The sequence below is a fragment of the Doryrhamphus excisus genome, linkage group LG1 (genome assembly GCF_037039965.1).
Source record: "Doryrhamphus excisus strain RoL-2023G ecotype Guam linkage group LG1, RoL_Dexc_Guam_v1.1, whole genome shotgun sequence".
Taxonomy (NCBI): Eukaryota; Metazoa; Chordata; class Actinopteri; order Syngnathiformes; family Syngnathidae; genus Doryrhamphus; species Doryrhamphus excisus.
Window position 1 is genome coordinate 23,632,638 of NC_136357.1, and position 20,621 is coordinate 23,653,258.

General features: G+C 48.3%; 1 protein-coding gene across 5 annotated transcripts in view; it reads left to right on the top strand.

Annotated features, from left to right (window-relative positions):
• The window catches only part of ksr1a (kinase suppressor of ras 1a), a 29,537-nt gene that overhangs the window by 5,620 nt on the left and 3,296 nt on the right, over positions 1-20,621 (top strand). For 4 of the 5 annotated variants that reach the window (XM_078792274.1, XM_078792275.1, XM_078792283.1 and 1 more), the window contains 16 exons: positions 8,799-8,939; positions 12,555-12,702; positions 12,771-13,260; positions 14,593-14,774; positions 15,559-15,628; positions 16,414-16,497; positions 16,576-16,637; positions 16,704-16,813; positions 17,582-17,750; positions 17,981-18,022; positions 18,248-18,296; positions 18,378-18,447; positions 19,052-19,348; positions 19,417-19,613; positions 19,682-19,778; positions 20,465-20,598. In XM_078792274.1, coding sequence (XP_078648400.1) covers positions 8,799-8,939; positions 12,555-12,702; positions 12,771-13,260; positions 14,593-14,774; positions 15,559-15,628; positions 16,414-16,497; positions 16,576-16,637; positions 16,704-16,813; positions 17,582-17,750; positions 17,981-18,022; positions 18,248-18,296; positions 18,378-18,447; positions 19,052-19,348; positions 19,417-19,613; positions 19,682-19,778; positions 20,465-20,598 — 2,342 coding nt within the window. The remainder of the gene's footprint in view (positions 1-8,798; positions 8,940-12,554; positions 12,703-12,770; positions 13,261-14,592; positions 14,775-15,558; positions 15,629-16,413; positions 16,498-16,575; positions 16,638-16,703; positions 16,814-17,581; positions 17,751-17,980; positions 18,023-18,247; positions 18,297-18,377; positions 18,448-19,051; positions 19,349-19,416; positions 19,614-19,681; positions 19,779-20,464; positions 20,599-20,621) is intronic. The other variant, XM_058077774.2, reaches the window with a different exon arrangement.

Below are 20,621 nucleotides of genomic sequence, written 5' to 3' on the forward strand. Positions count from 1 at the left end.
GTGTGGCGTTGGAGCCGAGAGGCCCACCCCGCTAGCTAACAAAGACACGTTCTTGTGTTTCAGTCTACATGAAGATGACCTACCATCGCTTTAGGCAGGGCCTCTGTACCCATGGAGGGAGGGGTGGATGGATGTATGGATGGAGGGGTGGATGCGTGGAAGGATGGATGGATGCAGGGGTGGATGGATGGACGCATGGAGGGAGGGGTGGATGGATGATGGATGCAGGGGTGGAGGGAGGGGTGGATGGAGGTATGGATGGATGGAGGAAGGTATGGATGCATGTAGGGATGGATGGATGGAGGGATGGATGCATGCCTGGATGGATGCATGGATCGATAGAGGGATGGAGTGATGGATGGATGGATGCATGCATGAATGATGGAGGGATGGATGCATGCATGGATCGATGGAGGGATGGATGCATGGATCGATGGAGGGATGGATGCATGCATGGATGGATGGATGAATGCATGCGCCTGCATTGTTCCTCTCCACTGCTACTGTTTCAAGTCGCATCTCTAGCTGACCTTGACTGGGGTCTTAAGCAACCTATTGCACATCTGTCGACCCCTAACTGTAGAAAATCCAATAGTACACATGCTGCATTGCCAGGGTCCTCCAATACGTCTTCTACAGGACGTGTCAAACCGACGTTCTCCAAGACGTTCTGCATCCCAGCTGGGATCTGCAGCATACATTAGTGAAGGGATGCAGCTGATGTTACACACAAACATCATTGTTTACAGTATGAATCGTCATGAACACACACACATCAGGTGTCCCAAAAGACACACGAGGCGTTCAAGTGTATGTCATTACTCCGTCATGCCCTCTGGGAAGCTCAGACAGGAGTATATACTGGACTACATCCTCTGGCTTTCTTCACATGGATGGACACTGAGATGGAATAAAGCCATTGTCAGAGTTTCCCATCCACACTAGTCTCGCTCAGGAATGTGCACGTCATCTTCATGGTGTCCATGCGTGTGCACGTGGTCTTCCTGGTGTCCGTGCGTGTGCAGGTCATCTTCATGGTGTCCATGCACATGCACATTATCTTCATGGTGTCCGTGCGCGGCGTCTTCATGGTGACCATGCGTGTGCACGTCATGTTCCTGGTGTCCATGCGTGTGCACATCGTCTTCATGGTGTCCGTGCACGTCATCTTCATGCTGTCCGTGCGTGTGCACGTGGTCTTCATGGTGTCTCCTGTGAAGCGTCTACAGGGTTGGTTTCCACGCTGTGCTTGGTTATTTATCCATATTGTCATGTGCCAGATGAATGGAGGAATCATATCATGGAAAGTGGAGCATGATGATGTGAGGAGCAATGCTGCTGCTCCTGATGATGCTGAGGAGGAGGAGAAGGAGGAGGACATTCTGTGTCGTGTTGCCATGTGGATGATGGATGTTTTTATTTTTGGCTGATGGTTGGTTAATTGCACGGAATGCTGCTGATTGGCTATGAATTATCCATGTGTGTGTTGGTATGTTTTCTGACTTAACAGGAATATTTCATAATACTTTGATATTCTGGCGTGCACAGTGCACATGGTCCTGGCCCAAAAGGCCATGATGACGTCCTGCCTGGAGTCAGCAGGTGTACACGTGGTCCTGGGAGCAGATGTGATATGATGGAGTACTTCCTGAGTCCTGTAGATGGCCTACAGTAGGATGGAGCCTACACAACAGTGCCACGGCCGCTTCTCTGCTTTTCTTTTGGTTGCCTCAAAGTCTCTTCCTGCAGCGCTGCTCAGGGATGGACCATCTGGCCGACAAGTCATGCTGTGGTACACATGGCAGTCATGTACTTTGTATATCGCTGCAATGTAGTAGCAAACCAAGTGCTGTTTTGTGCTCCTGTCTGTGATGTTAACGGCCGACGGGAACTTTCCCTGAACTCACTTGGAAACTAACTTTCACCCTCTCAGATTTGCCATGATTGGGGCTTGTTGTGCTGCTGCGTTTGAAACGTGCAGAAGGTTTGCCAGAGACCTCCGTGGCGTCACGGCGGCTGTTCAGAGCGTGCGCCCGAATACAGTGCACCTTGCTGGGCCACAGCAGGTGGATCCTCACCCTCGCAGCTCTGGTTAACGATATTGGTTTCATTTTGAAATCCGTATTAATGTCCTCCTCCTAGATGCTGACTCTCCGCTGTAACGTGGAGGTATTTCTTCTTCTTTTTTGCTATTCCTGCTTCTCCTCCATCACAGGACATCATGATACTAGGTTCTCTAATTCCGTGACGCGGGGTGGTAGTGCGAGGCGCAGCCCACGCAGTGGTCATTTGGTCCAGTGCACCACTGTGCGCAGCTAATTCGGTCATTTGACGAGACTGGATGGCGTCGAGATGGGCGTGGCGGCGCACCAGGGGAGGAGTCCACATTGTCAGCTTGGCGCAGTGACAATTTTGTGACAAAACAGCCTACCAAAGGTGCAGACAAAGCTTGCCATATCCGACCCGGTCTATTCTGGGCGCAGGCGAAGCGCATCCTGCATAATGGTAAAATGGCTGACAGCCGCACAGCGCAGACACGTCACCAAAATTTTTCAGATTTTCAGTGTCGCGCACATTTCAGTGTAAAAAAACAATGTCAGCGACCACCATTTAATGGAAGCGTCTGAACCAGCATGGACATTTTTCTGTTCATTGTACCTTCACATCTGGGACATCATGCACAAACTCAACCTGACGGCAGCTGAAAGTATGATGCTAACCGGGGCTGACTCTACACTGAGGCGGGGGTGGGATTTGGTGACTGCTTTGGTGACTACTAGTGGTCATACTGACAAATATATATACGTACATCTCATTTGTGACGTTTCCACCTGAAAGAAACAGGCTAAAGCGCTGAGATCTAGAGGTTAGCATGCTAGTGCACCAGCAGCACGTGTACACACGGTACATGGAAGCTATATACAGTACATACACGTGTACATACAGTACATGGAAGCTACTAGGCATTGGCGATATGGCCTTAACATGCATGTATCACCATATTTTTGGGAAGTATCACGATATGACCATATAAAACGATATAAAATGATATAAAAGGTACATTTATCAGAGTCTTATAAAAAGCTACAAACCCTAAGCCATATGATGAAATAGACTTGTCTCAAATGGTAAAGCACATGTATTTCTTGGTAACAATCTGGCTAACTGTTCAAATGGATGACAGCCTCTGCACACATTGCTACTAAATCTCCAACCAACTGTACGATATTTTTATTACACTCTTGTTTTGTTTACGCAGACATGGGGCAGACAGCGCTCTTAATTTGAAGGACGGTCACAGAAGTGTGTTCCGTGTGTGAAGAATGTCTATTTCCATCTAAGACGAGCTGCGTTCAAAATAATCGTGCTTCTGGTATTTGTTTCACTCAGAATCTGCACATCTTCATGGGACATTGGAAAACCTGTTTAGGTCGGGAGGTCTGCCAAGTAAATACTTCCCCACACCAACGTTTGATTCGTCTTGTGTATCCACCACGGAGCACAGCCATCAACTCGGCTTTATCATTTCTACCGGTGGAAGGCATTTTCCTTTTCCTATCGTTGGAAGAATCGATACCGCTATATCAAAAATATCGCCTAACTCCGAGAAGCTACATACAATACTACATGCACATGTACACACAGTACATGGAAGCTATATACAGTACACACATGGGTATATACATTATATATCCATGTATGTACAGTACATACAGTATATGGAACCTACATACAGTACATAGAGTCCATACACACGTACACACAGTACATGGAAGCTACACATGTGTACATACAGTACATACATATGTACATACAGTACATGGAACCTATGTACAGTACATACACACGTGTGCATACAGTACATGGAACCGACATACAGTACATACACGTGTACATACAGTCTATACACATGTACACACAGTACATGGAAGTACATACCTGTGTATATACAGTACATGGAACCCATATATACGTGTACATACAGTACATGGAACCGATATACAGTACATACAGTACATGGAACCTATATACAGTACATGTGACATATGCTGGCACAAGTTGCTTTCCACCTTCCATCATCTCAAGTACACCTTTTCGGAGTACTTGTGCACCCTGGATGGTTTTGTAAGGCCATCAATGATGACATCCTGTTTTGGATCGTACCACTTTGAGGGTTGTGTCTTATGAATGCGTGGCCCTGCTATGGATCGTACACTTTGAGGGGTGTGTCTTATGAATGCGTGGTCCTGCTATGGATCGTACCACTTTGAGGGGTGTGTCTTATGAATGCGTGGTCCTGCTATGGATCGTACCATTTTGAGGGGTGTGTCTTATGAATGCGTGGTCCTGCTATGGATCGATTGCAGCGTTGCAATGACGAAGCAGAGCTGTCAGCAGTCTGACTTCCTTGGTCTTTACCGGCACCGTTTCATCACCACGTCTGGCCACTTCTTTAACACTCCTACACGCATGACACGGCTCAGCAGTACCTGCTAAAACCTGGACCTGGTACCTCCAAAGTACTCCTTACTTTATCCACCTTTTCTTTGGCGCTTGATCTACTCTGTTTCTACTACTCTAGTCTTCTTGCTCTATCTACTACTCTAGTCTTCTGACTGTACTGCTGTACTGTATGTTTGTGTTGCTGTGCTATACTGTACTTGTGTGTGTGTACTGTAGTACTGTACCGGTGTGTGTACTGGTTTCATCCATAAAGTGAAAGTCTCTACCATTGGCTAAACCGATATGGTTCACCTTAGGAATGGAATATTTTCCTTTCAACAATTGCATCCATTCCAAATGGTCTATGTCTCCATTCCCTGCGTCCAGCTGAGAAGGCACCAGCTCAGCCCATCAGTACTGAGTGAGGACGGTGGGGTGGAAGTGGTTGTTCTAGCATCGTCCTGCAGCGTCATGAAGAGCGGCTCCAGCGGACTTGACACGCTGATTTGTTATTCCACTTTGTTATTCCACATGAAGTGTTGTTGGGCCTCTCCAGTGAGAGGATGATGATAGCAGGCTCTCCACACGGAGAGCTAAACGCTACTCCACGCTACGCTTGCTAATCCCACTCAGTCTGGCCCCCGACGAGCACCAGACACCGACGGAGGGGGCGGCACGGCTCAAGTGGCCGTCTCCCAACCCGAAGGTTGCAGGTTGAATCCTGGTGATCATGTGGAAGTATTCTTGGGCAAGACGGCCAGGCCCAGTTGCTGCTAATGCTGTAGGAGATCAGCGGGTGGATGTGCTAGCGCCCCCTGGAGGTGGAAAGGCACGGTACAAGTGACTTCTTTTACTCCGGCTTGTGATATGTTTGTCAGCGTGGGATTTCAAAGCTTTGCTCATCTGTGACAGTAAATGGGCCAGCGTGTCTTTGTCTTTGTACTCTTCTTGTTGTGGCAGCCATCATGGGGCGGCGTGGCGTCTCTGTGTTTTCACAGAGTTTGCTGTGTGCAGCGTGAGCTGTTTTGGCTGCATCTATATTTAGATATCTTCCCTTCCTACGCATTTTCAGGCTTGCTTGTTAAATAAGAACATCAAGTGACGTGCAAGAGGAAAGGGGAGGGGAGAGTCCCGGCCAATCGGCGGTGCTGCTGCTCATGACGTGACAGCTGCTGCTGTGTGTGTGTGTGTGTGTGTGTGTGTGCGCGGCTGAGAAGAAGACAATAGAGAATGTGGCGCTCACGTGAGTTCAGAGGAAGCACAACAGAGGAGATTGCAGCAACACTGACCCGTGTCTTTCTGTTTTGACCTGCAGTTTGAGCGTGGTGCAGCCTGGAGAGTAGAACTAGAGGATGGACGCATGCAGGCGGCATTCTTTCTACCTGCAGCCACCCAGGATGGGTTGGCTCTTATGGGGGAGGGGGTCCTATGGCACAACATTCACAACATTATGAAGACATTATATATACTAGTAAAGGTTCGGTATTATTTACTATCATTTATATCTAAAACGTCTGCAACCCGAATCAGGATAAGCAGGGTGGATCGATGGTGGATGTATGGATGGATGGATGGTGGATGTATAGATGGGTGGATGGATGGATGATGTATGGATGGATGGTTGGGTGGGTGGATGGAAGGATGTATAGATAGATGGATGGATGTATGGATGTGTGATGGATGGATGGTTGGGTGGGTGGGTGGATGGATGAATGTATGATGGATGGATTATGAGTTGATTTATGGATGGTGGATAGATGGATGGTGGATATGTGATGGATGGGTGGATGGATGTATGGATGGATGGTTGGGTTGGATGGTTGGGTTGGGTGGGTGGGTGGGTGGATGGATGTGTGGTAGATGGATGGATCGTTGGGTGGGTGGTGGATGGATGAATGGATGGATGGTTGGGTGGGTGGCCAGGTCTATAACATCACTCATGCTTCTTATTGGAGTGCTTTGTCTTTACTGTTTTTGTGTGTGATGAATTGATTTCACTCTAAAGCCCCGGCCACGCCAATTAGAGTTGGATGAGAAGCTGAGGTTTTCTGTCTTTTGATACAGTGTACTTGCATCATCATGTTGTGGAAATACAATTCATGAAACCTGCTTTCAAAATAGCATTGAGGACAGTGTTGTTGATGTGCCATAACTGCTAGGAGAATGATGGTGCCCGTACCAGGTCGACACCACGGCTGTCACTCGTCTCCTCCTGGTCGTTTAGCTGACAGGTGGTCTCTGACGCCATTTCTCTCCCGGCGGTCAGCACCACCCACGTCTGTTGCGGCTTTCTCCACCCTGCACCAAAAATAATATGAAAGAAGCCTGTTCCTGTCTTGGTTTGTTGCCATGGCCCTGCTTCCAAGCTACGTAGCATCCCGCTGACCTGGATGAGGGACTTAGCTTGCTCTTAAAGAAGTCAAAGGCTGGCTGAAAGACACCAGTGACAATGCCCCCCTTGTTTTGCTGCTGTGGAAAGATGCACCATGACATTTACATGCGGTGTTTTGTTTTTGTTAGAGCTCTGTGTTTCACATGCATGGGAAAATCCCACTGAAATGTTGCTGACGACTCAGAAGAGGCGTTGCTAGGTAACCTGACGTCACAGGGCCGCAGTGGAGCACAGTGAGGCTCAAACAGAAGGCCAGCTCATTAGCCATGTGGAGTACAGACCATGCTACCTCTGGACCTTGTGTTCCATCCACATGCCTGCCAACATCGGTAGCTGGCATGGAGGAAGTAGGAAGAAGCTCCCTGTGTCTCCTTCCACCCTGAGAAGAAGATCTTTGGACCTGAAGAGTCAGACATGCAGCTATGCTAATGCTCTTCCACTCTGTGTGAAGCCATGTGGAATGATGGGAGCTAACTCGGACACCTGCTCATGCTGTTAAATGAGAAAATGATCATAGTCATCCCTCACCACACTTTGTCCAACATATATCCATTCATGAATCATGGCCTCTATCTGTGCCCTGTGATTGGCTGGCCACCAGTCCAGGGTGGACCCCGCCTCTCCCCCAAAGACAGCTGGGATAGGCTCCAGCACCCCCGCGACCCTCGTGAGGATAAGTGGTAGAAAATGAATGAATGAACGAAGGAATCATGGCCTTTCAGACCTTCATGCTGTGGCCAGCTGCTAGTAGGAAACACATATTTCAACAAATCATAACCACATAGTTTTTGCCCAAATGAAGCATAAACATGGTTAAATGATATATATATTTATACACGGTGTTGTGATATGTAGTACTCTACATTGGTCATGAGTTGTCAGTCATGATGTTGGCTCAGACACACAAGCACCAGACTTGATCAACAGGCTTTTATTGCAGGTCGAAAATGATCTGAATGACCCCGTCCTCACTTCCTGTCCTTGCTATGTCGACTGTATTGGCTAATAGGCGTGTAGAGGTGACTGTAGGGGTGTTAGGTCATGTTTACAGGGCTCTAATCAGGTTAGTGGTTAGCCCACGGGCCAAACAGCTAGGAGACCTGGGTTCGATTTCCCGCTCAGCCATCTCTGTGTGGAGTTTGCATGTTCTCCCCGTGCATGTGTGGGTTTTCTCCGGGTACAGGAACCAATAAATAAAACCTTTGTTCACATGGCGTGGCTGACTTGATGCAGTGTTAGCATACTCTGAGCTACTGCCACCTAGTACCACAATACCACATGACTTGTACAGTATGTCCACCAGCAAACAGGATCTTTTCATAGAATGCCATATAGCGAGGGAGCGATAATGGAACAGTGACGTCGTGAGGAAGGGCTGTATACGTCTCCGTTTTGATATCAGACATCATGTTGTTCCCTTCTGTCTGACCTCCACCGGAGCAAAGGCGGCAGTCACTTTTTATTCTCCTCATCCCAAGGCCGTCTTCCCGCAGCACCATCTTTGAATCAGCAGAGAAAGACACACGCTCCTCCCTGTTGTTCAGGCGCTGGAGAAGTTTGGCAGGTGGAAGGTAGATGGTGTTGCACGGCACGTCCAAGGTGCCGCCCGCTGTAACAGACCCATGCAAGATAGACCGCGCGATATGAGACACACAATACTCCGGCGCCCCGCTGCAAACCAATACTGCCGTCTTCCATGGAACATGGCTCTGGGATGCATTGGCAGTTTCCATGTCAGCATGTCACCATCCGATGGGCACGCTGCATCGGAAACTGCTGGGGAAGAACCAACATTAGAGTCATTGTTAGGAATCCTGGGTGCACCACCCGGCTGCAACCAGCAGAGGCGCTCAAGTACACTCGATAAATACACTGAGAAAAAGTCTGGAAGGGATTGGCTGTACAATGTACGGTATGACTGTATGGCCGTATTATGACGCACGTCCTCTATCGCTCTCTGCAGGTGAAGTTGGTGAAGTACATCTGTAAACAGCTGCAGTGCAAGCTCAAAGTGCCGGAGACGGAGAGACCCGAGACCCTGGACAGCTACCCGCATTTACCAGACTGGCTTCGCACCATCAACCTTCGACCAGAACTTATCCAGGTAAGTCAGACCAACCGGCAGCTCGATGGCAGGGGAATCACAGCAGGAATCTGACATACTAGTGTTTAGTACTTACTAGGGCATCATGACATGGAGTGGTATTAGTTATAGACAGCAACAGTAGTATATAGTATATAGTCATGTTCCTATATGTATGGGCTATGTAGTTGTAACAATAATATCATATCATGACTCTATTGCAGTTTGAACAGGAACAATACACACATATAAAAAGCATGAAATGCTAGCTCATAGCTCAGCATGGTTTCCATTCACCCAGCAATGATACATCTGTCGTCATTGCCAAGTGGGGTCTTTCCCACAGCTATGAATCAGGTGTTTTCATACCCAGTCCGACCTGTCCACAGCAAATATTTCCAGTAGCTTTGTGACCATTCCTCCTTAGCCTTCCATGGCATCTCAGTGTTTTTCGCAGGGCATCCCTGAAAGCCATACGTCTTTCATTTTCACTTCCCTCTCTGGCAACTTGACCAGTTCAACATGATTGATTCCTCATATTTGACTGCTAAATGTTCTCCCGCCACCCGCTTTCCTTCCTGTGCAGCTGCAAACTGTCAGCTACTGGATGTTTGCTTCGGTGCTCTGACCTCACTGGAACATGATGAACATATTGGCCGAGGATGTTTCTCCTGCCTTTCATACACAAGGCTGTCCAAACCTTGACAAACCTTCCCAGCTACCATGAAAGCATGCACTATTTTCTATATAGAACAACCTGCATGTCAGGTATTGCTGCTCTATGTACTATATATACTGTAGATGCAAGGCCACGGAATGATGAAAGGACATTTCATACAGTGTACCATTAAAACTAGAACCCCACCGATATATCGGGCGGCAGATTAATCGGGCCTATTATCACATACCACAGATTAATCAATATTGGTGAAAATGGAGCCCCAATGGAGTCATTCATTCATTTTATACTGCTTATCCTAAAAGGGTCGCGGGTATGCTGGAGCCTATCCCAGCTGTCTTCGGGCGAGAGGCGGGGTACACCCTGGACTGGTGGCCAGCCAATCCCAGGGCACATATAGACAAACAACCATTCCCACCCACATTCATACCTATGGACAATTTGGTGTGGCCAATCAAGCTAACATGTTTTTGGAATGGGGGATGAAACCGGAGTACCTGGAGAAAAACCATGCACTCCAAAGATTCCCAAATCTCTGTGTGGAGAGTTAATGTCCACCATTACCAAGGCTACTACAGCATATTAAGGAGGTCGGCGGCAACGGCGGGGGTGGCTGAACAGTCCCACCCTCGAGTGGCAGTCCCTCTTGCAATTTCTCGCTGACGATTGTTGACAGTTTTTGACGGTTGTTGTGTCTGGGGCGCTCTCTGCTTCCGCCTTCTTCTCTCCTCAGCCAAAGCTGCATTTCTCGCATCCTCAGCCACCTTTACGCCAGATTTCACAGTTAAGCGCCAGGGAGACCGGTCCTCAGCAAGGTTCTCCCTGGAGGAGACGTGGATGTTGCACTGCTTCATGTCTCCAGTCCAGTTGGTCGTGGGCCCTGTAGTTTAGTCCTGTGTATTAAGTCTCGTAACATGACGCATGTTTTGATTATTTCTTCTTCAGTTGGTAGTCAACCCCCCCCCTGTTTTTAATGGTTTTGTCTGTTTGTAAATACTCTGTAGTGGCTGCAGGTGGAACTTTTCAGTCGTAAATATGACTCATTGATATTAGTAAGATGTTTTCATGAATAAGTCTTTTTTTCTAAGCTCATGTTAGCCTCTGAAACTAATGCAGCCGCTTGTTGTTAAAATGATCAAATATAGTATCGAATCCTATGCTCCAAATCCTATGCTAAAACCATGCAATATAATTCAGTGGTTCCATTTACTGATGTTGACGTGAGTCTTGCTACCATAAAGAAGCCAATTGTTTAAAAGTCTCATTCTGGAAACTGCAGGAAACTTTCAGGCACAAAGATTAAAAGAAGGCTTTAAAAATATACATATTTCTAAATAACTACATCAAATTTTAGAACCATTTTGGCATGTTATTGACCCTCGTGAGGATAAGCGGTATAGAAAATGGATGGATGGATGGATGTTGTTTGTTGAAACCTGTCCCACCTTGTTGGCTGGTCCTTGAAGGCACCACGTAACTTTGACCCAGGATGTACAGATGGACTATTATACTATATTTACTGTCTTTACTGTCTACTTGTCTATACTGTGAGGTGAGATGTGATGGGCACATCATCAATAAGATCAATCACGTGGCTGTATCATCTGTCACATGGCTTGGCAATAGGGACCAAAACTCATATCCTCATATTTAGTTTGAATATCCATATATCGAATATATCCACAAATCGCCTCAGGTTCGAATCTGCACGAGTAAGCATCATAGCCATTCGTCAGGAAGGGCATCCGGAATTTAAAGACCTGGGCAGGGTAGATGGTAGGTGGGAAGGTAGAAGTAAAGAAGGAGGTAGATGGCTTCAGGTCAAATGTCTGAAGGGAACCGCTGCCTTACTTGGACTCATCCGTCATTCTTTCTGTGTTTTGCTTCCACGGTACACAGGAGTGGAGGAGTTTGGCCTTGCTTACTGATCACTCTTTGACCCGTCGGAGGCTTTGACCTGACTGATAAGCAATTACGCACTTCCCTTGTCCAAACACAACATCCTAAGCTCACTGGGCTTGCTCTCATTTCCTTTGCTTCATAAACGATGGTATCCTGTCATCTCAGCCGTCTGTTACTGTGACAGCAACCCCGAAGTGTCCGTTTTAGGAAGGTTGCATCAGCATCTCTTAGTGTCATTTCCAGCTTGATCACACATACCACTCTACTTCCACACTGTACACAGGGAGGGGGTCATGACACAAACTCAAGCTACACAAGCTGTAGACACAGTACAAACACTTTCCGTTTCAGACGGGACGGCTGGTCGCATGCCGGCATGTGGAAGCATATCTAACAGCCAAGCTTCAGTTTTTAATTGACACGCGACTGAAATCCAGTGACTAGCATACGTGTGTTTAGGGTCAGTGGCGCCAAGATACACGTAATTAGTGTCCCGCCGCACACGGCAGTGGAGATCCAGGCATCCTCCATGTCTTCCTCTTTACAGAGCGGGATCTTCATCATGATGAAATGAGCACTCATTACACTGGAGCCTGACGGAAGAAGGATGAGTGCTAAATAAAGTAGTCCACCTACAGGATCAAAGGTGCAGGCTAAATAAATGAATAAACTGAGAATCAAGTTTAATGGCACAAGAATTTGTAGAAAGTAATGTCAGCATGTATGATGGATCAATATCCAACATACTGTAAATATATTGGGAAATATATTGGGTGTGGCGTGGCTCAGGTGACAGGTAGACTGGTCGTCTCCCAACCTGAAGGTTGCAGGTTGCAGTAGCTCCTGATCCTGCGCCATCATAAGTAGGTGCAGTTAATGTGCTAACAGTGTCAAAGTGCTTGGAGTGCCTTGGAGGTGGAAAAGGGCTGTCACATTGAAAGACCCTTTACCAGGTTTGGTCCATATTTCGCCTATTTCGGCCTATTTCGATATAGTGTAGAAGTCACAGCTGACTATCTATTGAAATCCTTTGCCTTGACTCTGGTCTTGTGCAGGCAGTGGAAGCAAAGTTCTGCCTGGACGCCTTACTGCAGATGGCAGGTGCTCAGTTGAGGGACACCATGCAGAGGCTGGGATTCACTTCAGAAGAGTGCGCCCGACTAAATGCTGCCCTCTCCTGCCTAAAGAGTGCTGCTGAATCAGGTACGTGGCGCTTCCATGTAGTTCCACCGACTGGAAACGTCCGCTTCACTCCCCCATCTGTGATTTAGGTGAAGACCTGAAGGAAGACCGCACCGCTTGGTTGTCGGAGCCCACCAGGAGGGACAGTGGTTCTCTGCTTACTGTGGACCAGCTCTCCAGCCTGGGCAATCCCCTGCGGCCGCACAGTCCCTCACCTCTGGCCCGCCCATCCACTATCCATTCCACGCCTTCCACACCCTGCGCTACCTTCCCTCATCCCCGCTCGGGTTCTGTGTCAGCAGTGCCCACACCTGAGGGGCAGATGCCACACTTCCACGGCGACAGCCCCCTCACGGATCCATTTCCCATGTCCTTGGCTCGCTCAGCCCGGCTCCACGGACACACCTGCACCCCGCCTCTCACGCCTCCCTCAAGGCGCCGGCACCGCCTGAAGCCTCCCTGCACCCCTCCCCCTCCCTCCCGAAAAGTGCTGCATCTGCTCCCGAACATCACCCTCACACGCAGCAAGAGCCACGAGTCGCAGCTGGGGAACCGCATCGAAGACCCGCTCAGCAACAAGTAGGTGGTCAGCTGACGATGTCCTTTAGGGACGCACATTGGAAAAGAGAAGAAAGGTCAAGCTTGTCTTGAATGATGTGAACTGATGAAAGTCGTACACAGCAGAGACTCATCAGAAATAAGCAAACCCAGCAGTAGAGGGCGGCAGTCCGCCTGGGTCAGGTCGCTTGTCTTCCCCACCTCCTTCGATTTGACGCAAGCATCTGTCCTGTTTGCATGCCACTCTGCCCTTCACTCCGCTTACCTTCTCTCTGCCGTGCACACACGCCTTACTCTCAACGTTTGACCGGGGCTAATCCCATCAGATTCCCAGAGATTATGACTCATGTCCAAACAGGAAGTATTTCCTCCGACTAATGCTCAGAGGTGGCAAGGCGCACATGCACGCGCACACGCACACATTGGCAGTCTGTGTGTGTGTGTGTATGAGGGGGTGTATGTATATGGGTGGGGTGTAGGTGTGTATGTGTATGACGGGGTCTATGTGTGTGTATGGGGGGTGTATGTGTGTATGTGTATGGGGGGTGTATGTGTGTGTATGGAGGTGTGTATGTGTATGGGGGTGAATGTATGTGTGTGTATGGGGTTGTGTATGTACAGTGTATGGGGGGGTTTATGTGTGTGTATGGGTCGTGTGTATGTGTATGGGGATCTATGTGTGTGTATGGGGGGTGTATGGGCTGGTGTATGTACAGTGTATGGGGGCGTGTATATGAACATACAGTGTGTGTATGGGGGCGTGCATGTGTGTGAATGTACGTGCGTATGGGCAGCACATACACCGACAAGCAGCATGTCTATCCACTGCATCGTGTCTGTGTATCTTTGGAGAAGTCCAAAGCCCACCGACCCCATCAGGAGGGTGTGAGAGTGTGAAGGGGGTGTCAGATGTCCCACACATGTCAACATAAAAGTATTATGTTGACATGCCAGCACGCACACAAGGGTGCTTCCTTGTGTAGAGGCGTGTCCTTGGCTGCCAGGATGTATCCTGACTGTCCCGTGCCAGTCCTGTCTCTAGTCCTGCTTATGTAAGCTGCTCCAACACTGTGATGTGCAAGCTCTGTCTCTATAGTCCATGACCTCGCCACCCAAGGTGCTTGGCTTCTTTTGTTGCAATGTAAAACTCCCAGCCAGCAATTAGTGGGATAGTGACATGGATTGTTTATGATGGCTACCAAGGATCATAACTGATTGACTGATCTGGACATATATCTGGTAAATTAAACATTTCCTTTGTTCAGTGTCCAGTAGATGAAGCGTCACCTTAGTTTTCCAGGATTGGTGGGGGTCACGTGACAAATGTTTCAACCTTGCTGTCCCTGCTTTCAGATGTGTCAAAAAGAATAAAGTGCTCCTGAATATGCAAGTCAATGGGAATGGGCATGATGACATGCATTCTCGCTACCCACTTTTACCCCTACGGACCCCTGGGGTCCCCCCGGCTGCAACCACCACGCCTTACAACCTCCCGGGCACACCAACCCTGTTGGAAGAGCATAGCATCATTAAGAGTGAGTCACACGCAGTATCCTGTATGTATACACACACTGTACATCCATGTACTGTATACCTCTCTCATCCGGCCAATAAGACTTCAAGGAAAGTACACCTCAATGTTCCCATCATCCACAGTTATGTGAGACATCAACACATGTATTTCGTATACATTAACAAGGAGACAAAGTAAAGCCAAAGTATTCATACGCTGTGGAATAAATGTCTGTATGAATGTTCCCAAAGAATACATGACATGATGCACCCTACCGAGTAGAAAATATCTGTACAGTATTTTAACAGTAAAACTTCATTGTGTGTATTTAGTTAGCCAGTGGCTAACGTCCAAGCTAGACGTAATTGGTGTCATCAGCAGGGTGTGCGAGTGTGTAAAGGGTGTCAGATGTCCCACGAAACAACACTGCTGTGTAAAATAAGCCACACGGCGATCCTCATCATTCTTGCACATGACTTCCAGACACATCCAGTCTCCAAGGCAGAAAAGCATCCAATCTAAACTGCAACACTGTCTTTTGTTATGTCAATAATCTAGAACTGGATTGGTTGGTCATGCACATCGTGAGATGATGCAATTGGTAGGTTGGCATGTGGCAATGGAGATGGATTTACTTCATTTTCATGGCCACTCCCATTCCCATTCCCTCTTTTTTTCTTATTCTTACTACAACACAACACAATACTTGTACTATAGTATTTCTATGCCCATGTCTTCATGGAATCACACTTCCCACCTGGAAGTAATCATCATGTAGTAATCATGAAAGTACTTTCTCAACCCAGATCACCTACCCGTGCGCCGTAGCTCTCCCCAGGCAGTGAGGCGGGACATTGGCCTGGCTGTCACTCACAGGTGAGCTGTTTGCCCTCATGGACATGACATGAGAAAATGTGATCATCACAAAGATTATCAAACCTATCTTAACTGTTGTTAATAATTCATGGAATAAATCTAGCAAGAAAAAATGGCTTATTAATAAAAAAATCTTCCCTGAGCTTGTTAAACAACCGACTGGCGCATTACCGCCACCATCTGGTCGGAAGCTGCACTGGGACTGAGCGTTTCATGGATAACGTACAGTAGCATAGCGGCTGGCCTAGCTCCGGTGTATTCAGTTGATAACCTGCTACACAGTCCTACAGCCCTCGCGCCCCACTGCTGCAAAACTCAGTTTTTTGCAGCCCTATGGTTAAGAATCACTGATCTAAAGGACGTAGCTGTAAGAGGAGTCAATCTAATGGAGATCTGTGTATGTCAAGTCAAGTTTATTTATATAGCCCTTAATCACAAAAAAAAGCCTCATGGGGCTTAACAAGCAGGCAACAGTAGAAAACAGTAGATGATAGACAATAGACGACATCCCTGATCTGAACCCCCCATCAATGCCCCATGTAATGCCATTAGGAGTGATCTAAATAGAAATTATGTTATCTAAAGGACATAGCTGTAAGAGGAGTCAATCTAATGTAGATCCGTGCATGTGATCTAAAGGACATAGCTGTAAGAAGAGTCGATCTAATGTAGACCCGTGCATGTGATCTAAAAGACATAGCTGTAAGAAGAGTCGATCTAATGTAGACCCGTGCATGTGATCTAAAGGACATAGCAGTAAGAAGAGTCGATCTGTGTGATTGCAGGTTCTCCACCAAGTCGTGGCTGTCTCAGACATGTCAGGTGTGCCAGAAGAACATGATGTTTGGGGTAAAGTGCAAACATTGTCGGTGAGTGGAGCGCTTCGACACTGATGAGGGAAACCCGTAGAGGTGAGGTTGAGTCATCGCTGGTTTATTTGCCTGCAGATTAAAGTGCCACAACAAATGCACCAAGGAAGCCCCGTCCTGCAGGATCTCCTTTCTTCCAAGTAAGTTTTTCTGTTCAGTCGGTGAGCGAAGCGCACTGGCAATCACGTCTCTATCTTCTGTTGCAGTTGCCAAAATTCGCAGGACGGAGTCTGTGCCGTCCGACATAAACAACCCGGTAGACCGGCCGCCCGAAGCACCGCAGTTTGGCACGCTACCCAAGGCCATTACCAAAAAGGTAAACCGCAGCAGCAGTTGGTATTGCCCCCGTGGAGGGGGTGCTGAGGGGCCAGACTAGACTCTTAGTGTTTGGATGTGTGAAACTTCACAACGCTGTGGGACAGATGTCCTCCGTGTCTGACCCGGTCCACGTCTCTTTGCTTGGGTGTGAAATCTACACCTTCTCGCACTGAGAAAGACTCGCTTTTGGTTCAACGCTTTTGGGTCTAACAAGCGTTGCATCAGCAATTATTTCCACAAGAGGGCGCTGTAGGATTGCAAGGATGAATCCTTTAATGCGCTCAGTGATCGGGAACTCGCTGAACTTGCCAGTGACTTTCTTGTCAGACTCGCTGACTTGTTGTACTAATTTTTCCTCTTCAGCCTCCCAGGTATGTTTTTAGGCAGGTAGGTAGCTGAGTCACCTAAGCAGACACACATTCTGCCGGCTGTTTTGTGTGCTGTTGTGTACATAAATAACTCTTAATGTCTTTACATTTATTCTTAGATTTCTATGTATTTGATACTCATCTGTTCTATTCTATTATTACTCATATTTTCCTGGTCTTGAGTTTAGTGGAATATATTCAGAAATAAATGCAACTTGCACACTTGGGGGACTGCGGTGCATGCCGGTGCAAACAGTCTCTGATGCTTGGTGAGGCCATGCTTGACTTTCAGCGATGGCTAACGTTAGCTAACAAACAAACATAGCTAGTGTGTTACTGTTTTTTCCCGTTACGAGAGTGTGACGTCTTAGCTGAGTCAAGTGTCGCCTGCCACCCAGGATCACCCCCCTGTGCTGAACCAGCTGGACTCCAGCAGCAATCCGTCCTCCACGACCTCGTCCACGCCCTCCTCGCCGGCACCCTTCCAGCAGAGCAATCCCCCCAGCGCCACGCCGCCGCCCAACCCCTCACCCAAAGGCCATCGGGACAGTCGCTTCAACTTCCCAGGTGGGTCTCACAGGAACATGTGACATTGGAAGTCCACGTGCACGCTGGCATGGAGTCTACTGATTGTTCTCCTTCTGTCGTAAATAATCTACTCCTGCTGTTTGTGGAAATAATACTGATGATGCCTTCTACACATTTTTTTCTTTCAAGTAACGCCTCTAACCGAGAGCCTCTCTCCCTTCCCTCTGCCATGCTTGCTGGCCTGTCCTATTCTTTTTTTGAAACAAAAGCTGCCTGCTACTTTCAGCATAGACAGCAGTTTATCTTCCCTGGTGAGTCCCGACATGTCACACTGCATTGTTAGCATGCCATCACCCTGCAGGCCCTCTGCAGGCCCTCTGCAGGCCCTTTCGTCTCAGGAGTTAGCAGCATGTCTTCATGCATGATGCTGCTAGTGCTGTAGCGCCATCTACTGGCGGTAGTGGGAACCTGCATGATCACGTCACGTGTTGACTTCAATGTTAATGCTCCTCCTGAAGTTGCCCATTTCTCCACAGACGTTTCCAGCCCCGCTACTTTGCAAGCTGATGTGCTCCAAGACGCCGTGTAAGGCCGTTATTCCCGTTTCACGCATTTTAACCCCGTTCTTAGTTGCCATTTCTCTCATGGAAACTCTCTGCATGGCAGTGGTGAGGTTGAGCCGTCGACGGACGACATACACGACGAGCTGGTTGAAGATGAAGATGAGGATGAGGAGGTATGACATCTCAAAACCGTTTTAGACTCATGAACGCATCATGGAAGGCAAGAACACATGCATGGAAGGGAACCGGGAACTAGGCTGGCCCAACGTCAAGATTGATTGGTGGGCAGTGGGCCCGCAGCGATGATAAATCAATCATTCATGAAGTGATAATCAATATATTGCATGTGCAGGAAGAGGGTTTACTCTGTGCATAGCATTCACCTTTCTTCCACAGAACAACGGCATGCACGGAGTGAGCCCACATCCAGTCTCTCTCTCCAATCTGGGTGGGTGGAGGCGGGGCTGCTAGCGTACACACGGGGTACGGAAGAGCGTAGTTTAGTGGAAGTGGTATCAGTGGATTGCAGTATGTTTCTCGAGATGTTGTCATTTTACTTCCTACGTCTCAATCACCTGGTCCCCTCCTGGGTCCAATCAAAATCAGCTCCCTGTTCCCTGATAGGGTGCCATGTGGCCTTGGGCACCAAAAAGCCAAAGAAAAAGCAAACCATGCATGGAGTTGAAATCGAGAACACCATGCATCCTTTTCCTGCCACTTTTATCTTTGGTTGTCGATGGTATTTGGTCATGAGACAGTAGTCCATTCCGCCTCTAGGAAGAAGAGGAGGACATTGAGGTTGAAGACGAAGACCCTGACCTTGAGGAGTACAATGAGGATGAAGAGGAGGAGGAGAACTGCGATGATGGCGAGGAGGATGAGGACGGCGAGGAGATGCGGATGAACACAGGGTCTGACGGTGAGTGTGAAGGCGACCAGCTGGAGGACCTGCCCTGCTCTCGGGGCAACCAGTGGAAGGTCCCCATCTCCCGTAAAGCCAGCCAGACCAGCGTCTACCTGCAGGAGTGGGACATCCCCTTCGAGCAGCTGGACCTGGGAGAACTCATAGGGAAGGTGAGGACGCGCAGCCGCACGCATTCAGACGCCCCCACCACGGTTTCAACTTGGCTTTTCTCCCCCAGGGCCGCTGGGGCAAGGTGCACAAAGGTCGGTGGCACGGCGAGGTGGCCATCCGACTCCTGGAGATCGACGGGAACAACCAGGACCACCTGAAGCTCTTTAAGAAGGAAGTGATGAACTACAGGCAGACGAGGCACGAGAACGTGGTGCTCTTCATGGGGGCCTGCATGGCCCCGCCCCACCTAGCCATTATCACCAGGTGAGTACTCATGAAGGTCGCCATGAGACCTTCACACCACTCATACGCCTGCTTGTGTCTGCTCACAGCTTCTGTAAAGGCAGGACGCTCTATTCCGTGGTGAGGGATACCAAGAACACGCTGGACATCAACAAGACCAGACAGATTGCTCAGGAAATTGTCAAGGTATTTTTTACGCTCTGTGGAGAGGAAGTATTATTCACCGTCATTTGTGGTCAAGTACATGCTCAAGTACACACTGGTAGAAATGAGATGAAATGCTGCCCTCTACTGGTGAAAGTTATTGGAGGCTTTGCATATTTCCACATAGGCTGCACAGCGGTGAGTGATTAGCGTGCAGACCTCACAGCAAGGAGAGCCGAGTTCAATCCCACCCTTGGCCATCTCTGTGTAGAGTTTGCATGTTCTCCCCATGCATGTGTTGGTTTTCTTGAGATCCCACATTCCAAAAACATGCTAGGTTAATTGGCCACTCCAAATTGTCCATAGTTATGAATGTGGGTGTAAATGGTTGTTTGTCTATATGTGCCCTGTGATTGGCTGGCCACCAGTCCAGGGTGTACCCCACCTCTCCCCCAAGACAGCTGGGATAGGCTCCAGCAACCCATGCGACCCTCGTGAGATAAGCGGTAGAAAATGAATGAATGAATAATTCCACATACTCTCAGGATGGCACCACCCAGGTGGGAGGTAGATGGTTGCTGGTTCAGTCCTTAGTCGCTGAATAGTTTCGAGGAGATGTACTTCCCATTTTAGCTCATCTCCAGCGCTCGCATGGCATCTAGTTGAAGCATAAGATCAGGCTCTAGAAGGCGAGCCGTGATGCAGCTGGGAATGTGTGTCTCACTCAGGGAATGGGATATCTGCACGCCAAAGGCATCGTCCACAAAGACTTGAAGTCAAAGAACGTTTTTCACGATACCAACAAAGTGGTGATCACAGATTTCGGGCTTTTCGGCATCTCTGGAGTTGTTCAGGAAGGGAGGTAAGGACTCGGGTGTGATTGAC